This window comes from Rattus norvegicus, chromosome 1 (genome assembly GCF_036323735.1).
Source record: "Rattus norvegicus strain BN/NHsdMcwi chromosome 1, GRCr8, whole genome shotgun sequence".
NCBI lineage: Eukaryota > Metazoa > Chordata > Mammalia > Rodentia > Muridae > Rattus > Rattus norvegicus.
The window spans coordinates 209168610-209192276 of NC_086019.1; the positions used below are offsets into that span (position 1 = coordinate 209168610).

At 50.9% G+C, this 23667-nt stretch overlaps 2 protein-coding genes across 13 annotated transcripts in view; both read right to left on the bottom strand.

The window, feature by feature from the left end:
* Nucleotides 1–635: 635 nt before the first annotated feature.
* Nucleotides 636–6814, bottom strand: Fadd (Fas associated via death domain). Of its 2 annotated transcripts, none has more exons than XM_039102426.2 (2): nucleotides 6001–6814; nucleotides 636–4306 (listed from the first exon to the last, which is right to left on the bottom strand). In XM_039102426.2, the coding sequence occupies exons 1-2, from the start codon at nucleotides 6280–6282 to the stop codon at nucleotides 4235–4237; spliced, it is 354 nt and encodes a 117-aa protein (XP_038958354.1). In that variant the 5' UTR covers nucleotides 6283–6814; the 3' UTR covers nucleotides 636–4234. The 2 variants fall into 2 exon arrangements, with proteins under 2 accessions (XP_038958354.1, NP_690920.1); NM_152937.2 differs by having other exon boundaries at nucleotides 3915–4306; nucleotides 5997–6320.
* A 5331-nt stretch (nucleotides 6815–12145) lies between these two features.
* Ano1 (anoctamin 1) overlaps nucleotides 12146–23667 on the bottom strand; it is a 148659-nt gene continuing 137137 nt past the window's right edge. For 10 of the 11 annotated variants that reach the window (XM_063264124.1, XM_017589235.3, XM_017589236.3 and 7 more), the window contains 4 exons: nucleotides 22636–22688; nucleotides 20957–21141; nucleotides 16656–16761; nucleotides 12148–13884 (listed from right to left, as the gene is read on the bottom strand). In XM_063264124.1, the coding sequence (XP_063120194.1) occupies nucleotides 13618–13884; nucleotides 16656–16761; nucleotides 20957–21141; nucleotides 22636–22688 (611 nt within the window). In that variant the 3' untranslated portion in view covers nucleotides 12148–13617. Of the gene's footprint in view, nucleotides 13885–16655; nucleotides 16762–20956; nucleotides 21142–22635; nucleotides 22689–23667 lie in introns of all 11 variants that reach the window. The other variant, NM_001107564.1, reaches the window with a different exon arrangement.

A 23667-nucleotide genomic window follows, 5' to 3' on the forward strand; every position in this document is an offset into this window, starting at 1 on the left:
GCCAAAAAGCAAGGTTAGTCCATTTAGAGACTTTCCCAGAGCTATGAACTTTGATAGACTAGGTCTTTGTTTTCATTTTGGCAGGTGGTGCTGCTTATGTGCTGAGTTTTATGGCCTTGAATGGTACTGCATCATGGCCTCAGTTGTGCTAAGGTTTGGGGGCCTGTTACAGCATGAGTATATGCAAGCAGCCATTGATTTGCATTGGGAGTTCTACCCTCAAGGGGGCCTGAGGTAATTTGGCAAGTGGGGAGCATCTCCTGTGGGCACCAATGGACAGGCTTGGCCCAGAGGATGACTGTTCCTTCCTAAGCTGACCTTCCACTGAAAGGAAACCTCAGCATCTTTGCATTTGCTTTCCCTGCCTGGTGAGAAAGCCAGGGGATACAGGGGCCTTTCACTGTCTCTGGGCAAACTCTGAGGAAGGACTTTACTAGCAGCTGCTGGGATGAGCCTGAGTAGGCCCCTCAAGGGCACAGGACGGTAGGGAAAAGGCCAGCCCTCGGTCTAGTCAAATTGGTGGCAGTTTCAGCTGGGCCATAGCTATGAGCGAGGGAGGGAGAGGATCTTATCTGGAGGGCAATGCCTATGTCCTCCTGCCTCTAGCCATTGGAAAAAGTGCCACTGTCCCAGGCTTTTATTTTTATTTATTTATTTATTTATTTATTTATTTATTTATTTATTTATTTATTTTTTGGTTCTTTTTTTCAGAGCTGGGGACCGAACCCAGGGCCTTGCGCTTCCTAGGCAAGTGCTCTACCACTGAGCTAAATCCTCAACCCCTCCCAGGCTTTTATTAACCATGGACCTCTGCCACATATAAAACCTAGGCCCTGTGACCAACAATAAACGAGGTCTGCCAAGGCAATACTTAAGTTAGCAATGTAATCAGGTGTGCACCAATTACCTAGGAAGACAGAAAACAGACCAGTGTAACTCCATCTGCCAAGTTCAGGAACCTGAGGTGTTGATCTGCTGCAGCCACCACTGAACACAGGGCTGTCTTCTGTACTCCTCAGGAATGCTGTTCTGACCTCAATATGCAGTGTGGCTTTTGTTTTGGCAGTGAGTTGTCGGGTTGTTGAGAGAGGGTCTCATGTAGCTCAGACTGGACTTGGATTCACTAAGAGACGCTGCCTCCAACGGATCCTCCCATATGTTGGATTACAAGTGTTTACGCCATGACTCACCTGCCTTTTTTGTTTGAGATAAGATCTGTTTAGCCCAGGGTGGTCTTAAAATGCAGTTTCAGCTTCTAGTGTTGGGACCACAGGCATGACACAGTATGCTTGTCTTATTTTGATGGACAGGGAGCAGGCCTCATCTTTCTAGTCCATTCAGGCTTTGGGAGTGTGGGAGCTGTAGACCTCCACATGCATGCTTACCCTGCTGTCCTGTTCTAGTCACAAAACGCTCCAGCCCTGTCACTTGTCTTTGGCTCAGAAAAGCCTTGGTGACAATGAGTCCCGTGACCGGCAGATATCCCTCAGGCAAGCATCTACTTAGCACATGACTCAAGATACTGTGGGTTTCTTTCCCGAATCTTCCAGCAAACCAGCACTGCTTTTGCATCAGCTACTGGAGGGCCATGGTCCATGGTGGATACATCACACATTCCATCACATCATGTTCCACTGTCTGATTTGAAACACAGCTCACACTGGGACCTTGTGACCAGAAGGCAGTCAGTTGAATGACTCAGAAATGATTGTGGAACTCAAAAATAGGAAGCTAAAAATACGCAGGGTGGATGGCTTCTAGGAACAGGCGGGTCTGTGGTTCCAGCCCTTGGTGGAGGATGGACAGGAGCCAAGACCCTGATGGGAGCTGAGGAGTGAAGGGCAGGAGAGGTGCCCAGGAGAGTCACCTGTGAGGTGTGGAGCGCTGAGTGGCCATTATTAGCAGCAGGAGGAATTCATGCTGAGGTGTGCAGGGCAAAACTGGGCACATGTTGGGGAGATGGAGATCTGTGGGGTGCTCACCCTGATGATGCCCATGTTTTAATCCCAACATGGTTGAAGAGACTCTGTACAAAGGGATACATTTCTCTGGTGGCCCAAAAGCCCTGCAGTAGTAACTGAGATTCAATCCTGCCACTTGAAGAGGGGAATACAGCAAATGACAGAAGGAAGGGACATTCTCTTAAATCCAGATGCAAACAGGCTTGCTCATAGCTGAACTGAATTCTGGAAAGCCATTTTGGACAACAAAAAATGTGACATGTAATCCCACTGACCTGAATTGCCACAGGACAGTTAAAAGGCATCAGCATGTTTCAGTAGGGTTGCCCAGGCTTCCTAGAGCAAGGGCTCTAAAGACTTGGGCCTGGGTGAACTTGCCACACTGTCACAACACTTGAGAAGCAGAGGTAGGATGATCAAAAAGGATTTAAGGTCGCTTCAGTTCACTGTGAGCTTGAGGTCAACCTAGGTTACATCTGGGTCACAGGAAACCGTGTCTTAAAAACAAAACCCTTCAAAATGGGTAAGGGGTAGAGGACCACAGCAAACACCCATCAGACACCTTGTACAGGCCTATGCATACTCTGGGGGAGCCAAGAGCAGTGTGGTCAGGTGAGAAATGGGGCCAGAGAAAACACAATGAGTCCCCAGAGTGGTCAGGAGGCCTTGATGGTAAAGAATGTGAGCAGACCAGCCAGATGGACAGATGCTGGGCTGAAAAACATGGTAGGTTTGAGGCTGCAACCCAAGGAATGCAGGAGAGAAGCCACCAACAACCGGGAAAGGAGTTGAGAGTCCAAGCGTGCTGAGGGGTCAGCTGTCCGGTGGAGCAGTGGGGTGGAGGAGGAAAGGAGTGCGGGAAATGACTGATCAGTGTTTGAGCACAGTCCCCAGGCTGGTCACTTGTGAAGCCAAGACTAGGTTACGAGAGTGAGGTGTAGCTGTTCCCTCTGTCAGGAGAACCCTGTAACTAGGATCCTCTTCTCCAGGCATCAACTTTTATTTGAGACATGGTCTTTCTGTTTAGTGTCAGCTGGCCTGTAGTTCTCTGTGTAGGCTAAGCTGTCCTCAAACTCATAGATCAGAGATCCACCTGCTTCCACTTTCCTACAAGGCTAGGATCAAAGGTATGCATAACCACACCCAGCCAAAGGTTGGAAAACTGAGACAAGAAATGGTTTATTTGGCCGCCCAGTGTGGCAGTCAGGGCCCCTGCTGGTGTGAAGCAAATCAGGAAATCACACCACCTCATTCATGACTAGCACCCAGGGCTGTGAGCACACTGTAGTCAGTCTACTGGGACTTCTGAGATTAGAAGGGTCCTTAATATAATGGAAATTCTTGGTGACACTGGTTATCTCCAGGTAAAGGCACTTGCTTTCGTGTGTTTTTGTTTAAAGGAATCATTTGTAGCTCAGGCTGCTATAAAGCACAGCAGTTCTCAACTCTCAAGTGCTAGGATTGCAGAGTGAGCCACTATAGCCAGCCCAAGGCACTTTGCTTACAGACCACCGTGGAGGCAGGGTGCTCCCTCCACAGCACAGTCCTTCACAGAGCAGCGATTTTAGTGGCGAACTTTACAATCAGTCCTCATAGGGCTCTTGCACTTGTTTGGAGGTCAGGAGCTGCTCTCTGATGGCCTCCAAGGATATGAGACAGATGTGAACTGAGTTGGTGTCTTCCTCCAAGGAACAACACGAAGGCTCTCAAAGTGCAGTCAGCACAGGTGCCATTAGCTCCAACTCAACTTCCTCCTTGTAAGACCAGGGATCTCTTGGGGGTGGGGGGGGGAAGAGGTGATGGAGAACACGAAGGGGAACCTTCATGTGTCCCCAAAGCCCAGAGGGCAGAGGCTCCATAGAATCAGCTATACTCCAGGAGCTGGTATGAGGGGTCCCAGCCTGAATCAGCAAGGTCTTCTTGCCACTGGTCACGATAGGCACTTGGTGCTACATCATGGTGTGATCAAGTCCACAGTGACTCCTGAGAGGAGCCTCGGGCTTGTCAGGGTGTTTCTGAGAAAGACACAGTTGAATCCCTCAGCGCTGAGGATGTATCATCACTCTTGCTCACAGATCCCTGGGCCATCAATGCTTCTTCCACCAGGTCAGCCACCAGGTTCAGCCGGCAGGCCCGCAGTGCCTTGACCAGTCCAGCCACCGAGGCGTTCTCCTTCTCGACATTCTTCCAGACTCGCAGAGTCTCCCTTACCCGATCACTCAGGCTTCGGGGGTACCTCTCCTCAATGCCATCAATCTTGGCCTCAGACACCTTCAGCTCACGGGCCAGTCTTTTCCAGTCTCTCCCCACATTGTCACACACAATGTCAAATGCCACCCGCAGATCTAGGAGGGAAAACAGCAGCATGACTTGACTGAGGAGCTGGGGGCAAGTCTCCCCGTGGGCCACCAAGCATGGACCTGGGCACTTCAAAGGCAACATCACTAAAGCCAGTCAGGTCCTGTGCAGGCAGACACCCAGTAGCCCTGGAGCTACTTCAAGAGACCCACAGTGGCCTCCTGATCTGCCCAGCCACACTCCCTCAGCCTGGGCCACAGTGTGTTAGAGCTTAGAAGACTGGAAACTAAGGAGGGTTGGCGTGTCAGAGGGAAAAAAAATACAGGGCTGCCCTAACGCCCCACTCAATAGTGGGTTGGCCAAAGTCCCCAAAACTACATCCTGCACTGTGACCTTTGCTGGTTTGACTGGAGACCATGAAAGGCCCATCCCTGCCATACTGTGGAGCCCCTGCTAGACATAAGCAAGTTGTCACCTCTGTAGGGAGCCCTGGGCAGTGACTGGGAAGCCCTTACTGGATTCCTACAATAATAACAAACACTTGAATGCCTTGGAGATGTGAATATCCACCCCATTTTCTTATGTATCAAATAGTTCTGAGCCTGACACAGACTGTCACAGCATGTGCTGTCAGTGCTGGGGGGGTCTGATCTTATCTGCAGTGTTTTTGACTATGGTGACCCTTATGGTCATGGTATGACACGTCTTTCCAAAGGCTCCTAATGAGGAAGGTTTAGTCCCTCAATGGTGGAGCCAACTGTGGAAAGGAGAGGGGGGGGGGGTCATGATAGCCCTGAGCTCTCCAGTGGATCAGCCTACTGATTCATAATCTGATGGTGCTCCTGGGAGGTGATGGAAACCTTAAGAGAGCCTACTCAGGAAGTAAGGAAGTACAAGGGCTGTGCTGCTAGGGAGTGCCTTTTGTCCCAAGCTCCTTCCAGTAAGTAATTCTGCTACTCAGCCTGGCAGCCATGAGGTAATCAACTTTGGTCCACATGCCCTCCAAATGCTTTGATTTCCTGTTTTCCTGCAGACCAAAAGCCAGCCAACCAAGAGCACCTTTGCCCCTTTAAATGGCTTCTCCAATATTTGCCACAAGTGATAAAGGGTCTAATATAGGCTTAACCTGTATCTACACCCCAAGGCCAGACTGGTGTTGCTCGGTTGTGACCAGTATCCACTGTGAGTTATGGGAAGCCACAGTGCCTCCCTTCTACACAAAACAGAAGTAACTGCCAATAACCGGACACTGCATTCTGCACCACAGAGCTCAGCTGCGCAGTCCTTCTCTGACCAGGAAGAGCACTGCTTGCACAGACACTCCCACTACGGAAATGGTGCCGAGCAGCAGGCACAGGTGACCTCTGCCCACTCTTCAACCCTACCCTCACTGGGGTTAAGGTGCCTTGGCCACACCCATTTCTTAGCTGAGTTTTCTAACCAAGCACTGCAGGTCTGAGGCGAGTTTGTCTTGGGGTTGGGTAAGTGGTAGGTAGGAGAGTGCCTGCTTAGCACGATCAATACCCTGGGTTTAACCTCGGCACTGCAGGTTAGAAACGCGTCCTCCCAAGTTCGTACTCCCAAGTTCCGGCTCGCACGGCAGAAAGAAGTGGGCGTGCCCTAGAGTCCGTCCCAGCTGCAGCAAGCAGAGGGTGCACTAAGGCCAGGCCTCCCTGCTCATTCCCCGCCCCGTGGGTCTCCCACTACCTCCTCGGCCTCCTCCCGCCCTCAGCCCACCTGCCTCCCCCGGGGTTGCAGCAGTCGTCGCCCCCGCCTCGAAGTCGTCCAGGCGCTGCAGTAGGTCGTGTCTGCCCAGCGAGGCCAGCAACTCGCGCAGCAGCCCGGTGTGCCCGCGCTCCAGATCGTTCTGCTCCAGCAGCACCGAGAACAGGTCCAGGCCACTCTGCACGCGCTCCAGCTTTCGTTTACTCACGCGCTCGCGGCACAGGAACTTGAGATCCGTCAGATCGTTGCCCGACAGGCTGCTGGACAGCGAGTGCAGCAGCACCAGGAATGGGTCCATGGCAGTGGTACGCCGGGGTACTCCTCAGAGATCCCACAGAGGAAATCACCTTATGCTTTCCCGCCTAGCGTCTCGCGAGAAGTCTAAATCACACGCATGCGCCTCGGGTGTTGCCGTACCCGCTTCCGCCAGGGCTGGCATCCGCTGTCGCAGTATCTTGGACAGCTAAGCCGCGTTGGCTTCCGCCCGTACTCGCGATGTTTCTCGCCCTGGCGCGGAACAGATTTCATTCGCCAGTACCGTAACGTGGATCCTCTTGGGGCTCTGAGGAGCTGTGCTGCCCTACTATGTGGGGGGCTGGGAGAGCAGCTGCAGATGCCTACTGCGGCCGGATCACTTTCTATCATCATAAAAAAAAGGTTTACTTGTGGCTTGGAGAGACGATTCAGGGCTTCAATTCCCAGCACTCACATGATGACTTACAACCACCTGTAATTCCAGTTCCAGTGGCTTTGACACCCTCTTCTGGCAAGCACACATGTGGTGTGCTGATAAAATGCTCGTACATACAAAAACATTAAATATTTTTTACATATATGAGCCTCTGTTTAGTGCTCCCAGGAGTTCAGTGCCCTCGAAGGACAGAAACGGGCGCGGATCCCGTAGGAGTAGAGTTCCTTTTGATGTGATCTCTTGCGTGGGTCCAGGGTCTCCGTGAGAGCAACATAATGCACTTAACCGCAGAATCATTTCGCCGGCCCAGTCGTGTGTATATTAAATCAGTAGAAGAGAGTATCTGGAATATTCTCATCAGAAAAAGTTGATGCGTGCCGGAGGTTGTAGAGATGCTAACTGCCTTGCTTTGAGCTTTCATTAACAATACACTATGATTCCGCAGCCACGCACAGGTACTGTGTATGAGTTAGAAAGTGCCTGTTGGGGGCTGGGGATTTAGCTCAGTGGTAGAGCGCTTACCTAGGAAGCGCAAGGCCCTGGGTTCGGTCCCCAGCTCCGAAAAAAAAAAGAACAAGAAAGAAAGAAAGTGCCTGTTGCACAAGCCTGAGGACCTGAGTTCAGATCCTGGTGTCCACATAGAAAGCTGAACAAGGTGATGCCTGTCTGTAACTCCAACTCTGGCAGAGACGGGTGAATTCCTGGTGCTCAGTGACCAGGCACTCTAGCGGAAAGGTTAGTGAGCTCCAGGGTTAGTGAGACTCAGTTGTGCACAGTGTGCCCTTCAGAGTTGGCTTACATTTATTTCTTTTTTTCTTCTTTTTTTCGGAGCTGGGGACCGAACCCAGGGCCTTGCGGTTGCTAGGCAAGTGGGCTAGCAACCACTGAGCTAAATCCCCAACCCCTTACATTTCTTTAAAATGACTTATAATTTGCCCATTTAAAGTTCCGTGCTTTTTTTTTTTTTTTCCAGACAGGGTCTCACTATGTAACTCAGATAAACACCCGAGGCTGTGTAGAATGGCAAATGGGGGCTGAAAAGGTGGCTCGGGGGTTAAGATCGCTCGTTACTCTTCCAGAGGATCTGAGTTTGGTTGCAGACAGCCCTGCAGGACTGCTTACAACTGTCTGTAACTACAGACCGGGGAATCAGAGGCCCTCTGCTGGTCTCTGCTGGGTACTACAGTCATGTGCACACAACCCCCTCAGGACCCCAACACATTTTTACTAGGTGGGGAGGGTTCTTTACAGGAGCAGACAATAGCAGCAGATTTATTGGCTGGCTTACTTGAGGGGGCTGAGAGTCTGCACCCTGCAAATGCAGAGAACCAGGTTCCCAATCCCGGAAGCTAGAAACCTCAATAGTCAGAATCCAATTTGGAAAGTCTGGGGATTCCTGGACAGACACTGGCAATGAATGTGTTGAGTGCATAGTTTTTCTACTATGGTAGTTTTGAAACAAGATCTCATAGCCCAGGCTTCTCGGGAACTACTCCCCTTTGCACCATGTAGCTCAGGATGACCCTTAAGCTGCTGCTGCTGCTGCTGCTGCTGCTTCTTCTTCTTCTTCTTCTTCTTCTTCTTCTTCTTCTTCTTCTTCTTCTTCTTCTTCTTCTTCTTCCTCCTCCTCCTCCTCCTCCTCCTCCTCCTTCCTCCTCCTCCTCCTCCTCCTTCTTCTTCTTCTTCCTCCTCCTCCTCCTCCTCCTCCTCCTTCTTCCTCCTCCTCCTCCTCCTCCTTCTTCTTCTTCTTCTTCTTCTTCTTCTTCTTCTTCTTCTTCTTTTTTTCCGGAGCTGGGGACCGAACCCAGGGCCTTGCGCTTCCTAGGCAAGCGCTCTACCACTGAGCTAAATCCCCAACCCCGACCCTTAAGCTTCTGATCTTGCTGCCTCCACCTCCCAGATACTGGGATTGCAGGTGTGCACCACCAGGTCCAGGTTATTTTTTGTTCTGGGTGTCAATCTCATGTGTAACCCTCCCCCCAACACACACGTTGTGCACACTATTTTTCAGTCTGCTCATAAGATCCTGCAATTAAAAAGTTCATAATTTTGATGAAGTCAGGTGCATGTGTTTTTCTTCTTTTTTTTTTCTTTAAAAGACCTTTATTTATTTATTGTATATATGTGAGTACACTGTCACTGTCTTCAGACACACCAGAAGAGGGCATCAGATCCCCTTACAGATGGTTGTGAGCCACCATGTGGTTGCTGGGAATTGAACTCAGGGCCTCTGGAAGAGCAGACAGTGCTCTTAACCGCTGAGCCATCTCTCCAGCCCGTGTTTTTCTTCTTATTGTGTTAATAAAGTGTGGGGAAAAGCCTCTCTGGTGGTGGTGACCAGAGCATGTCTCTCAAGAAGGACCTCCATCATCCTTGTCCAGAAGAGAAGAGGGAACACAGAATCAGGGAGCTACAGAGCCCAGGTCCTACCCTGGCTGTGAAATGCCTGGGGCATATGCAATCCCTAGTCTCTGGCCATGCACCAATGGTAGTCCACTTTGGCTGCTCTCACAGCAGGGAGAGCAAGGTTTCCTGGAAGAAGGTCCTCATGAAGAAGGAGTCCCTGAACCAAGATGAGCTGGAGGCCTTCCCAACAGACACAAAGAGGGAGGAAGAGAGCCAGCAGTGGTGGTGCACACCTTTAATCCCAGCATTCAGGAGGCAGAGGTAGGTGGAGCTCTGGGCCAGCCTGGTCTACAGAGTAAGTTCTAGGTCAGCCAGGGCTACACAGAGAAGCCCTATCTAAAACAAACAAACAAAAACAAGAAGGTAGAGAAAGGAAGAGAAAGAAAGGGGGTAGATGGAAGGCAGGACAGGAAGAGGAGGAAAGAAGGAAGAAGGAACAGAGAGGGAGGAAGGGGAGACGTGAGGAGGGAAGGAGAGAGGAAGGAGGAAGGGCTTGAGCACCCCTTACTGGTTTAGTGGAGGTAAACTCACCCTTGTTTGTGCTGACGATGGTCAGAACTCTTGCCTTCCTCTCTAGGGTTGTCTGTCTCTAAGTTTCTTTGTCTTTTCTGTCTTTTGTGTTGTTGTTCCACTAATACTAGGCGGGAGCTTTCCTGAGCTCTGCCATTCCTTGCTTTTCCTTGTGGAGGTGTTGCTGTTTTGTTCGTTTGTTTGAGGCTGGGTCTCACTATGTACTGCAGGCTGGCCTGCACTCACAGAGATCCACCTGCCTCTGTCTCTGGAATGCTGGGACTGAAGGTGTGTACCTGCCACACCTAGAAGGGAACTTGGTGCCTCTGATGCTGCAGGGAACAGCATGTTCTAGAAGCCTCCTCTTAATTCTCAACTGGTGACACCCAGGCTTAGTCCTGGTCCCTGGATGGATGCCCATGAAGGCCTGCTGAGTAAAAAAGGTTTCACAGATGTAGTGAAGATAAGGCCCCAGGTTGGGAGATCTGCCTGGCGTGCCTCAGAGGAAGGGGTGGGGGTCAAGGCTGGCACTGTATTTCTGTCTTGGATTTTTCAGACTGAGGGTGTCTGGACCAACTTAGAACTAAGTCTACAGGGTCCCATTGGGACCTGAAACTTTAGGGAATGTATGCTTTTTATTTGCACCAAGCATTATTTGCACCAAGGATATGGTTCATGCTCCCTGGGTGCAGATCCTAGGGTTGCCAGCAGAGGGCAGCAGCCACCAACAGAAAGAGGCCAGCCCTGGCTGGAGTCAGCATGGTGGTCAGGGAAGAGTAAGGGACATGAAGGGATAGAGGCTTCAGAGGAGCCATAGTGTTCTGCTTCAGAGACCTAGCATGTGCCCCGAGTGCTGGGATCACAGGCCCAAAGGCCTGGACAGATTTGGACATTTACATGCAGATTTCCAGGGCTGTCAATTAGGGAATTTTAGAAGCAAGTAAGAAGTGAGCCAACGGTGTAAATCAACTGGAGCTGCCTTATAATGTGGACAGGCCTTACCTCTGGAAGCAGCAGGGCGCAAACACAGTCCCTGTGGTCGGATGCGACTCATTATGCACCTAGTATGACTTGCAGAACTTGGGGCCAGAGAGATGGTTCAGTGGTTAGGAGCACTTGCTGCTCTTCCAGGGAACTCGAGATCAACACCCATCAGGAGGCTCCAACTCCAGGGGAACTGACACCCACTTCTGGCCTCTGAGATTATCTGCACTAAGGTGCATACACCCATGTTCAGATAGGTGCGTATACATGCAATTAAAAAATAGATGAAAATCTTTAAAAAAAAGATTTATTTATTTTATGTATGAGTGCATTGTAGCTGTCTTCAGACACACCAGAAGAGGGCATAGGATCTTATTACAGATGGTTGTGAGCCACCATGTGGTTGCTGGGATTTGAACTCAGGACCTCTGGAAGAGCAGCCATCTAAGGGGGTTGGGGATTTAGCTCAGTGGTAGAGCGCTTGCCTAGGAAGCGCAAGGCCCTGGGTTCAGTCCCCAGCTCCGATAAAAAGAACCAAAAAAAAAAAAAAAGAGCAGCCATCTGAGCCATCTCTCCTAAAAGGTAAACAGAAGTTGCAGACCTAGGGCCTTCCCTATCTTGCTTCATCCACGAAACTTCTGCAATGGTAGAAATGTCCAGGCTAGGCACTGAATTCTGGTTTGAAGGTCTTCCAGCCAGCTTGCTAGGTGAATGCAGCACTCTCTAAGCTTACTGGCTAGGGCAGAGTTCCATCAGGACTACAGCATTCTACAGGGTGTGTGTGGGAGTGCCAACAGTAGGGGGCACCAGAGGCCACTGCTGCTGTGAGAGGTTCCAGGGCTGGGTGGTGTGCAGACTCCATAGCTAAGGGGCTTATTGCCTTACTGACATTTTGGGTGTTAGAACTTTTGTTTTATGAAATTATGGTGAATATGGCTGACAGATCTTTAAATAAATGTCTCCACTTACCCACTGGCCCCGTAAATTGCTTCCTGTGGGATTTTGAGACAACGTATGATGCTGATTCTAGTGCGTTGGGTTGTAGATGGTGCCTTAGCTGTGAGGCTGTGGGACAAGTGGCTGTCCACACCCAAAGACACATCTGTACACAGATGCATGAGTGCACACATACACATATAGACACATATGTGCGCATATGTGGATGCAAACACATGAATGCCTATGTGGAGTGTGTATAAACATACCCACACCCCAAAGTGTGCACGTGGAGGCGAGTGACACATAAGCACCCAAGTATACACACATACATGTGTACACGCAGACACGAACATGGAGACACAAACACAGGCAGGCACGCATGAGCACCATGAGCATTTACATGCAGGTGCATGTTCAGAGGCACACACAGACACTTGCACAGCCCATGCACACAGCACAGGGAGACGGCATCCCAGGACCATCTGGAACAATTCAGACACCTGCCACAGAAGGAATGAACGTTCTTGAATATTCTCAGGTCAGTTGCTTTCAAATCTGCTGTGTTAACCACAGGGCTCATCAGAGCTCAGGACAGGGGCAGGTTGGGAGAAGAGCAGTCGGAAGAGGCCAGGGTTGTGTATTCAAATTTATTTTGATGAACGCTCAGCCACAGACTCCTGTGGGTGTGTATACATTCAGTTTTGTTTTTTTTTTAAAAAATGGTTTCTGTAAAAGAATTTTTGGTAATTATCTAATTTTGGATACGGTAGCTATATACAAAACATCATCGGAAACCACGTCACTGCACAGAAGAAGACAGAAGCATCAGATCTCATGATTTTAGCCAACAGTGAAAACCTTTGAAGCCCAAGACTTGGACCCCAGCTGCCAACTGCAGGACTGTCTGCCGCGCCCTCAGACGAGAGAAGGAGTTGCCTTTTCCAGCCTGGGCGAGGCCCTGCTGGCACTGGTGCTGAGAGGCTTTGCACAGCTGGCTAGCACATCCAAAGAAGCTGGCCCACGAGGCTTGTTTTCGAAGCTATTACAATGGTAAGTGCTGAGGACCTCATATCCCCATGAGTGAAAATATAGGTGTGTTACCAAAATAGAAGCTTTTATTGAGAAAAATCTTTGGTAGTAACGATATTTTAATTTCCTCTCAGTATTTGGCTAACTAATGAAATAAACTCCTTCCACCTTGAGCTACAGAAAGAAAATCCCTCAAATCCATCATACTATTGATTTTTAGACAAAAACCAATAGATGGTCTAAAAGAGCGAAAAATGAGCCCACAGAGGCTCTGGGGCTTGGTGAAGCCCTCCAGCCTGTTTAAAGATGTCCTGCCCGTCACCACAGCCTGTCTCACAAGGAGGACATCAGCCTCATGTGAGGGGCCCTTGAGTGGCTGGTGTGGAGCCTGCCAGGGATGCCAAGGGCGCTGGTCAACTGGGGCCCCTGTACTCCTTGGTTACTGGAGCAGAATGTGAAGCCACTGTGTGTGTGTGTGTGTGTGTGTGTGTGTGTGTGTGTGTGTGTGTGTGTGTGTGCTCTGTGGGTGGCCAGGCCAGGCTTATTTCTGACCCTGGGCCTGAACTTCTGAGCTCCCAGAAGGAAAGACAGTGGAGTCTTCCAGCTTGTCCAACTAGAGCAGGTAACATCTTTAGAAATCTAAGTCGTTCATCCTTCTGCAAAATGTTAGCAGGTTCCTGGACACCATTCTGCATCTATCCCAGGGCATCCTTCAGACTAAGGATGCTGACTCTGGACCTTGGCTCCTTACTGATGCGGGGGGTTGGGGTGGGGGTCTCTATGTTCCCTCATAGGTCTGTGGAACATGCCCTCACCCTGTTCATCCCCATCACCAGCCATCCTTGGCATTGAATACTAAAGATAAAAACTTCCCTGCATAATGGCCTTGTGCAAAAATGAGAAGAAACAGAAAGAAGAAAGAAGACCGTTGTCACATCAGAGTGGCCCTCCACACATCTAGACGACCCAAGAGCCACAAGCCCTGGTGGGGCTAGAAGTACTGGCTCTGGAGGAAACCGAGTGGTCACTTGGTGATGGTCAGAAGCCTGCTGGCCTGCTGGCCTGCCATCATGGCTACAGCGCGCCCCCATGGTACTCGTAGCTGGGGACTGGGCTGCTGTCACCTGCCTCTGGGTGGGCTGTGGGACTGTGGTTGTTACAAGGCACATCCCTTGGCTTCTCCTTCTCCATCCATGTGTCCAGTAGCTGCTGCTTGCCCTGCTCCTCACGCATGAACAACTCCACCATGAGAACCTTCTCCTTGTGGATCTGCTGGCTGATGTCTTTGGGGATATCAGGGATCACCCAGTCCACAAAGTCACTCATGAACATCACCAGGTTCTGCAGAGAGAACAGTGATTGGGGGCAGGGCCGGAGGTGTCTGGGGAAAGCCTCCACCTCTGCCTAGTGTCCACATCACCTGTGTACTCTACTCACACACCCTCACCTACTTGTCTTACCCATGCACCCCACCTGTACACCCTCACCTGAGTACTCCCACCTATGCACCTGCGCATCCCACCTATGCACCTGCGCACCCCACCTGCTTACTCCCACCTATGCACCTGTGCACCCCACCTGCTTACTCCCACCTATGCACCTGTGCACCCCACCTGCTTACTCCCACCTATGCACCTGTGCACACCATCTGCTTACTCCCACCTATGCACCTGTGCACCCCACCTGCTTACTCCCACCTATGCACCTGTGCACCCCACCTGCTTACTCCCACCTATGCACCTGTGCACACCATCTGCTTACTCCCACCTATGCACCTGTGCACCCCACCTGCTTACTCCCACCTATGCACCTGTGCACCCCACCTGCTTACTCCCACCTATGCACCTGTGCACACCATCTGCTTACTCCCACCTATGCACCTGTGCACCCCACCCGCATGCTCCCACCTATGCACCTATTTACACATCCTCACCTGTATGCTCCACCTACACACTACCTCCTGTCTACCTGTTCCACATAGCAATGCCCATCCCTTCATTCTCTGTCCCTGTGTGTACCCCCATTTCTCTAGGCCTCAGTTTCCCAGAAGGTATAAACAGGACAAGGAGGTGCAGCCCCTGGAGACTTGGGGTTTTCCTTTTCCTTTGGGTAGCAGGGGATGAAGCCGGTTCTTACGCTCCACTGCCCTCTGTTGGCTTACTTGAGGAATTTGAACTAAGTTGGCAAATGCTCTGAAAGACTGATTCTTGAGCGTTTGAGGTGCATTTGTTGACACCTGAGCAGGGGTAATTGGCTTTTGTTCAAAAGTGACGCTCCTAGCTGTGCTCCCAGTTCTGAACCGTGGCCCAGCTAGGAACCTCTTGCCTGTTTCCAGCTTGGCTATGGGAATCAATGACCAGCCATTTAAGATGTTACAGGCTTGTTATGATCTGGTGGCTGGGGCAGTGTGTGCCTGCTGGGATGGGCAGAGCTGTCCTCAGCGCAAACCCTCTCCACTACAGCCCTGCCTGATGTGCTATTCCCTTAGCCTAGAGCAGCAGTTCTCAACCTATGGGTTGAGACTCCATTAGGGGTATGTGTGTCATATATCAGATATCCTGCATATTAGATATTTACATTACAGTTCTAACAGTACCAAAATTACAGTTATGGAATAGCAATAAAGTAATGTTATGGTTGGGGGTTACCACAGCATGAGGAACGGTGTTAAAGGGCTGCCTGCAGCATTAGGAAGGTCGAGAACCACTGACCTAGAGCTCAGCAGCCCTAATCTGTACTGTGTAGTTTTCTGTCAGTTTAACAAAGACTACCGTCGTCTGGTAAGAGGGAACCTTAGATGAGAAAATGCCTTCACCAAGCTGGTCTGTAGCAAGCCTGAAGGACATTTTCTTTGACTCATAAAAACTTTTTAAAGTTATTTTACTCAATGTATTTGAGTGTTTTTCTTGAGTACATGTCTGTGCAACTTGTGAGTGCCTTGTGAGTGCTCAGGGTGTCCAGGGGAGGGCATTGAATCTCCTGGGGCTGAAATTACAGATGGTTGTGAGCTGCCATGTGGCTGCCGGGAATCGAACCCAGGTCCCTTGAAGAAGAGTTTTGTTTTTTTTTTCAGAGCTGAGGATCGAACCCAGGGCCTTGCGCTTGCTAGACAAGCGCTCTACCACTGAGCTAAATCCCCAGCCCCCGGAAGAAGAGTTTAACTGCTGAGCCACCTCTTTATCTGAGGCATTTTCTTGACAGATAACTGTGAAATGTAAAAGGGCCCAGCCCACCATGGAAGAAGCCATCCCCGGGCAGGTGGTCCTGGATTATAGAAGAAATAAGCCCAGCAAAACGTGGGGGAGCAAGCCAGTAAACAGCCCCCTCCATGGGCTCTGTGTCAGCTCCGGCCTCCAGGTTCCATGTTGACTCTCCACACAGATGATGTAACAAAGTCTTCCCCTAGTTGGTTTTGGTCATGGTATGGATCACAGCAACAGAGAAGGAACTAGGGCATTATGCTAACTAATCCTAGCCCAATGCCTCCTGTACCCACTTCAGTGAAAGGTGAATAGAAGGGTGCAGGCTCAGCGAGGGCATGTATGGAGCTTAGCAGGGAGGGCCTGGTCTTGGAGTTTGCCCGTTCTGAGTGTTCAGTCTTTCTGGCATAGATTTCCCTGATGCCATACGGATGGGCAGGGACATGGTCCAGGCAGCACACAGGGGCCTCAGTAATTCCTCTCTGACCCTTCAATCACTCCGTGTGTGTGTGTGTGTGTGTGTGTGTGTGTGTGTGTGTGTGTGTTGTGTGTTGTGTGTTGTGTGTATGAAGTCCAGCCCCTAGTAGGTGCTGCTAGCTGGAGAGAGCTGCTGCCTCCAGTGTGAACTTGTCCCGGCCTGGCACAGAGACCCAGAGTGAGACAAGCAGGGATAGAGACTGGCTTCTCCTGCAAGTCTGCTCAATGGATCTTACAGCTCTCATCAGGTGACCCTTTCTTTGCCTCTTCTATGACATTCTCTTGTCACTACTCAGGTTCAGGTGGGTCAGCGCCCTCCTCAGGGTCCCTGACGACATCTCCTGCCACGGTCAGCTCCCCTTCCCGTGTCAGTACTTCCCAACTGATGCCCCTCCACTTTCTGAAGACAGACATGCCCGACACACACAAACATACCTGGAAGACAATGACGAATGCCAGCCGGGCGGCCAGGACAGCCCAGAAGTCTTTGGAGATATCATACTTGTGTTCTGACCACGGGGGCTCCCGGTAATCTTTATACCTGCAAAGGGTACGGGGAGTCACGGGCAGGTCAAGTGGATCTCGGGCTCTAGAGAGAAGCTTCAGGGCTGAGACAGGCTCTGTGGCTGCAGGGGTGGACTGCTCTCTGCCTAGAAATTCTCTCCATGTTGGATGGGCTGGTTAGAAGCCAGGGGCCTGGCACAGAACAGACACCGGGGACTTTGAACGATGTTAGAAGTGTTGAGACTCTGAGGACTTTTTGAGACAGAGTAGCTGCTGTCGTGTGTGTTATGAAATCGATTTGAACCTTTAGGGCCAGGGGTGGGACGTCCTGATTTAAAGTGATGTGTTTGGTGTCACGTTAACAAAGGATGATAAACGTTTTTCTTTTAAATTTAATTATGTGTGTATGTGTGTCTATGAATGTGCGTGCAGTGTTCTCAGAGGCTAGAAGGGAGCGGCAGATCACCTTGGAGCTGGCGTGACAGGTGGTTGTAAGCTGCCAGATGTGGGTTTTAGAATCTGAACTCGGGTCTCTGGAAGAACAACAGCCAGTGCTCTTAGTCACTCAGCCCACACGATGGATCCTGAGCGTCTACTTGACAAGATTTAGAATCACCGTGGAGGGTTGGGGAGATGACTTTAGTGATAAAGACGGTGTTACCAAACCTGACTACCTGAGTTTAAATCCTAGGACCCACAAGGTCAGGAGAGAGAACTGACTCCTGAGAGTTGCCCTCTGCCCTCCATGTGCACTGTGGTACATGCGTACCCATCTGACAATCAACCAACCAACCCACCCTCCCACCCACCCTCCCACCTACCTTCCCACTCACCCTCCTACTCACCCACCCAACAAACAAAAAGCAAACAAATGTAACAGAATCACCATGGACCTCTGGGCAGGTGCAAGGGTGTTTCCAGAGAGGTTTAACAAAGGTGGGAAGACCCACATGAATGAGGGCAGGGGCGGGGCCCTCCCATGTGGGCGGGGCCCTCCCATGTGGGCGGGGCCCTCCCATGTGGGCGGGGCCCTCCCATGTGCTGGGGTCCTGGGCAGAATACAAAGGAAGACATCAAGCCTTCCTGGCTCTGTTTCCCAACTGTAGATATGATGTGGCCAGCTGCCTCACACCCCACTGCCGTGACTTCCCTCATGAGAGCCGGAACCCTCAAACTGTGAGCCTGAATGGACCCTCTCTTCCTTAAGTCACTCTTTGTCAGGTATTCTGTCACAGCAACGAGATCCATAACTAATAGAATTCAATTCTCAAAGTCAGGGACAGGCCCTCTAGAGCAGCTGCTGTGTCCCAGGCTGGTTGCTGACGACTGATGCTGAGGAAGGGAACACAGGAGGAGGCACCTGGCCCTAGAAGCACAACCTTGATGCGCAGCTCACATTTACTGTCAACTTGCTGTGTGTCCCTGAGCACTTGCTTGGCCTCTCTGGGCCTCAGCCTGAGCATTCCCTCACTTGTTTGTGTCATAAGCATCTGCCTGACCCCATCCCAGAGGACACATAAACAAGAACACAGCAGATGGGGCCTTTTGTTCAAGGAGGGAGTTAGATAGGAGTCTCTAGGGCCTGTTTGCTGTGGAACTACCAGCTCCCCAGATGGGACTGGCTGGGGACAGCAGCAGGTGCTGAGCAGAGGCTGTACCATCTGACAGGAACAAGCAGCCTGTCCTCCCAGTGTTACCACAATATCTGTTCCTCCTTTTCCTTTAAAACCTTGGGTCACCTGGAAAACTCCTATGCATCCCTGAAAGCCCTTTCTATCCTTCAGCTACTATCTCCCACCAGCCATACTGATCTCTAGAAGACACTTTTCCTCTCTTACTTAGCTTTACTAATCAGCCCTCCTCCAGCCCCATGGGGAGAAGAGAATGTGTTCTCTCTTGGTGGATGGGGCTGACCTAGGCCCTGCTTGCTTTAGCACAGAAATAAACAGGGGCCTGTAGGGGGCCCAGGTTCTAGCTACAGCTTCTGCTAAGCTCTGGGTTGGCTTGTGCTCCAGCTTTGGGAGGTGGCCATGTCTGGTGTATGTGGGAGCTCAAGGTGCCTACAGATTGTGATTCAGGCGCGGGAAGTCTGGCTGGAACTTCAGCTGTGGACCAGAGCCTGTGTTTTCACAAGGCCAAATTAGCAGGAACATAGGTGGGATCTTGGCCTTGTGTCCTTGGAGATTTGCTTCCCCAGTTTGGCTTGGAATCCTCGAGACTTGTTCTCCCTGTCCCTTACCCTCAGCACCATCTCCACTCTGCCAGGAGTGTGCAGAAACTCATGCGATATTTGTTTCCTCTTAGTGATGCTCCCTGAACTCTGCAGTGTGGGATGGTGCCCAGGGTGAAGGTGCTTTCAGTAATACTGGCTGCCCTGCAATGTGGCTGCCCAATGTGAGGTTGGGTTTTGAGGTAGTTCCCTGAGCTGTGTACCCTGACACCGCTGAGTGGCAGGTCATCTGCCCCTCCCCTCCCCTTTGCTCCCCACTACCCAGTTGCCTCCCTAGGGAGCTGTTATTGGTCTCCCTAAGAGTGACCAACACCACTGCTGGTGAGCGCAGGGACCCAAGCTGACCCACAGCTCCATGAACAAAATTCTGTCTCTAAAGGGAGCAAAAGCTACCAACACCAGAGGAAATCCACTCTGAATTTGGTCCTTTCCTTGGTTAGCAAGAGGTGGGGGTCTGAGCCTCTTTCTCCGGGCTGAGTACCCAGAGACCCTGGGGCAAACAGGGGATGATCTGCAGAGATGCTAGGCAAGGGGGTTGGGAAACAACGTGCTTTGAGGTGACCTGTGTTTTCAATTTGGTCTCCTGGGCTGGGGATTTCTGTCTGGGGCTGTGTGCAGAGAGACGGCATTCAGACATGGAAATCATGCTGCATTGTCTCTTCTCAAAACCTGCCCTCTGAGCTTCCACCTCAGCTTTTCTTTAAGGGGGCCTCTGAAGAAGACCCCAGGATAGCTGCTGCTCTATCCCCCAACACAAAAACCGTAGAAATGGTGTTTCTTTTCCTTTCCCCTCTCTTTTTCCTTGTAGTACCCTGAGGCCAATTGAATAAATAAGTAAATAAGTTTTATTTATAACTTATTTACTCATATTTAACAAATATTAATACATTATAAATATAAACTTATTCATTTACTTATTGTGAGATAGGGTCTCATTAGCCTAGGTGCCTCAAACTCAGTATATATCCTGGACCTCCTGATTTCTCCTGCTTCTATCTCCTCAGCACTGGGGTGACTGTGAGGCCCCACCTCTTAAGGGTGCCTCTCCTCTGCCAGCCTGAGGAGGAGCCTCCCCTGTGAGAATCTTCAGAGAAGACCCACACTCACACAGAGCCTGTGTTTGGGCATCATGCTGGCATCTAGGGAACAGATCCTGTGTAAAACCAGAGCTCTAGGCACAGTGAAAGCTCTCTGCCCCTCCCTGCCAGTCTGTCACGCCTTATTTATTTATTGTTAAAGACAGGGCCTCAGCTGGGCAGTGTGTTCCTTTAATCCCAGAAGTCTGGCTTTAAGTCCTGCAGTCTGGATTTAGACTTGGGACATAGAGGCAGGCAGATCTCTGTGAATTTGGGGCTACCTGGACTCCATAGTGAGTTCCAGGCCAGCCAGGGCTACATAGTGAGCTACAAACTTTGTCTGAAAAGAAGTATGTGTGTGTGTGTGTGTGTGTGTGTGTGTGTGTGTGTGTGTGTGTATACACTTACTTTATGTATATGAATATTTGCGTATGACATGGATGTCTACTGCCCATGGACACCAGAGGAGGGCTTCAGATCAACTGTTGAAGGAGTTATAGATGATTATGAACCACTTGTAGGTTCTGGGAATCAAACACAGGTCCTCTGAAAGAACAAGGGCTATTAACTGCTAAGCCATCTCCCCAGCCATGTTATTTGGAGAGAAGATCTGATGTAGCACAGGCTGCCCTCAATTTCTATGTAGCTGAGGAGGACCTTGAACTTCTGATCTTTCGTTTTCACCTCCCAGTATACTACATTTAAGACCTGGTCTCATGTAGTCCAGGTTGGATTCAAACTCAGCAATCCCCTGCCTCAGGCTCCGAGTGTGGGGTTACAGGCATGTGTACACTCCTGTAGTCATTTTACAAATTACACGTCAGTACTCAATGAATCCTGCCCCTAAAGAAAGCCTTGCTCCTCCTTACCCTTTCCCAGCTTTCTCTGCAAGGGGCTCTCTTCAGAGGGGGACATGAAGGCCGTACCTGCAGATCTGAACCTCGTAGCCCAGGTCCAGTGGGTCATTGGGTGCTGTGCCATTCTGGAAGTCGCTGACATTGAAGGAGGAGAGCGTGTGGTTGACGAAGCCGTGCATGGTCCCGTTTTGACTGTACATGTAGAGGTATACCAGGCGAGGGATGAAGTCAGACGTGAAGGAGATCACAAAGGCCTGCAGGGAAAAGCAGTGAGCGTGGATCCTGCATGAAGCAGGGCGGGGCTGCGTGGGGCGGGGCGGGGCAGGGCAGGGGAGCCACATGAGTGAACGAGGGTCAGGAAGTTCCTGTCCTATTCTGTAGGTTGCAGGAGCTGGAACATCTATGGTGGTGGTCCTTAAGCAGGGACTGCAGGGACAGTGGGCTGCCTTTCACAGGCTATGGGTGAGGCTTCCAACTTTTCTGTCATCCTTCTGTCTTGTTCAACTGGTTGACCGTGCCCACTGAGCACAGACCTCACCTCCTGGGCTTGCTAGAGAAATTCAGGAGTCCAAAGAAGGAAGTTGTAAACTTTAAAGTTCCTGCCTACCTCTAAGGCAGAACTGTCTCTGCAGTGACTTCATGCAGGGGGCTGAAGCCCAGTAGCCACCGATGGCTCTGTAGCCTTGGCTATGTCACCTCCCTGTGCCTTAGCTAGCTGTAACATGGTCCTTGACAGCCATATCTCCCCCAGCTCTGTGCGGAGTAATGGTTTGGTATGTGGCAAGAATACAGAGCTTTAGAATATCCTGGGAGCTCCTAACATTGTTGCTGTTGTCCTCATGAAATGTCTTATGTGTGTGCTGGCTTCACACAGGCTGTATTCTGGGGCCCCTTCATTTTGGACCCTACTGTCGATCTCCCAGAGTGAGGCATAGATATCAAATTGTATTTCAGGCCTTCTCTGTTCCTTTAACAAGGGCCCTCAAGGCCTTCATTGGAGAAGTGGGTGGAGTTTGGAGGCTCCTAGTAGCTCGAATATCATCCCCATGCCTGGTGGGGACTGGATCTAGGTGCTCCTGCATTGGACACCCTGGACCTGTTACTGTTCTGGGAGCCACCCCTATGTCCCATGTGCACAGGGTCTGCATATGGGAGCTCAGTCAGTGGTTGGAGAGGTGGAAGGTCACGGAGCACTGCTGTGGATGCTATAGGTCCATTTGTGGTGCCTACGCTTCTGAGCCAGCCTTGGACTTTGCTGCCTGTGAGGACCACAGTGGCTAAGGGCTATGCTGCTCCTGACCTGAGACCATTACCATGACCTGGGAAGATATGGCCATGGGCTAGGAAGAAAGACAGATTGTAATGCTGGGATTGATGGAGACAGGGGTCTTGCTTGTCTCTCCCTTCTCAGCTATACAAACAGGGTTTTTGTTTTTGTTTGTAGACAGGGTCTTATGTAGCCTAGGCTGGACTTGAACTTTCTATGGGGCTGAGGATAACCTTGAACTTCAGATACTTCTGTTCCCACCACCCCCTGCCTCCCCTAGTGCTGGAAGAACAGGTGTGCTCCACCATGCAGGGTTTATTCAATGCTGGGGATGAGGCTTAGGACCCATGCATGCTATACAAGCACACTACCTACTGAGCCACAGCCCTAGTCTTCAAGGGAAGTTTCTGAAGAGAGACAGCCCTCCCAACAGCCTGGGTGGTCTCACTGCCCAGCCAGGGCCCCCACTTCCATCACTTACATTAATGATGACAGCCAGCTTCCCGACACCTCTGAGAATGTTATACCAGATGCCTAGAGGAGAAGCAGATGGGAGTGCCTGTGGTCAGGTGCATGGTTTGTGGTGCCCAGGCAGCGTCTGGGTGGTCCCCACCTTGTAGGCACTGGAGCAGCTAGAAGACCACCCCCAGCACTGCTGGGGAAGGCACAGAAGAAGCCCAGGGAATGCCAGTGCCCTGGCTGTACTATGTTACTATGTCACCGTATGGGTTGTCTAGGAGCAACCGAATCGGTAAATGCCCAACATTTACCTTATTAGACACCCTGGTCCCTAGTGACCCTGTACCTTCCCTATGAACCTGTCTGTAGGTACTCAGTGCAGGAAGATCTCTCTCCTACACCCAGTGACTTGGCTTCAGCTCCAGTGCTTGAGCAGCCGTGGATAGGGCATCCTGACTGGTGAGCCTGGGATCTTGCCTCAGGGTTGGCTCATCAGCGTTCAGCCAACCACCTTGCTTGGATATGGGCTTCCTTCCACTACTACCTTCTCAGATGGGGAGAAGGTCTATACCTAGTGTGATGAGACCTTGCTCCTCAGCTGTCTTCCGCTAGAAAAGAGAAGGAACAAGACCCAGAAAGGAGGCGGGGGGCTGGTTGGGGCCTTAGGGTTGAGATTCCTACAGGGATCCCCTTGCCCTGCATGCCCCAGCCATGACTTCACCCATGAGATTGGTTATGCACCCAGGGGTCCTATCCTGGTGCACTCCATTAGGCCCAGAGCATGTCCCGTCTATATGTTACTCCCAGTACTGGCTCCCAGGTCTGACAGTCTTTCTCAGAAGTCACCCTGGGTGAATCTGACCACCTCTACCCCTGGGGAAATCACAGCAGGCATTTTGTTCCAGGTGCGGTAGATAGCACATGCCGGCTTCGCTATCTAGGAGCGGTGTGGCAGGTCCAAGTCCTCAGTTTTGAGCTTCACATTGGTGGCTCATAAGGCCAGCAGGTGTTCACCCTGGGCATCCCAGCAGCCAAGGCCATGTTACATTATGAT

Coding starts and splice junctions, on each gene's coding strand:
- Fadd (NM_152937.2), bottom strand. CDS start 6,282: ATGGACCCATTCCTGGTGCTGCTGCACTCGCTGTCCAGCAGCCTGTCG. Junction 4,307..5,996: donor TGCAACCCCGGGGGAGGCAG/GTGGGCTGAGGG, acceptor TTTCCCTCCTAG/ATCTGCGGGTGGCATTTGAC.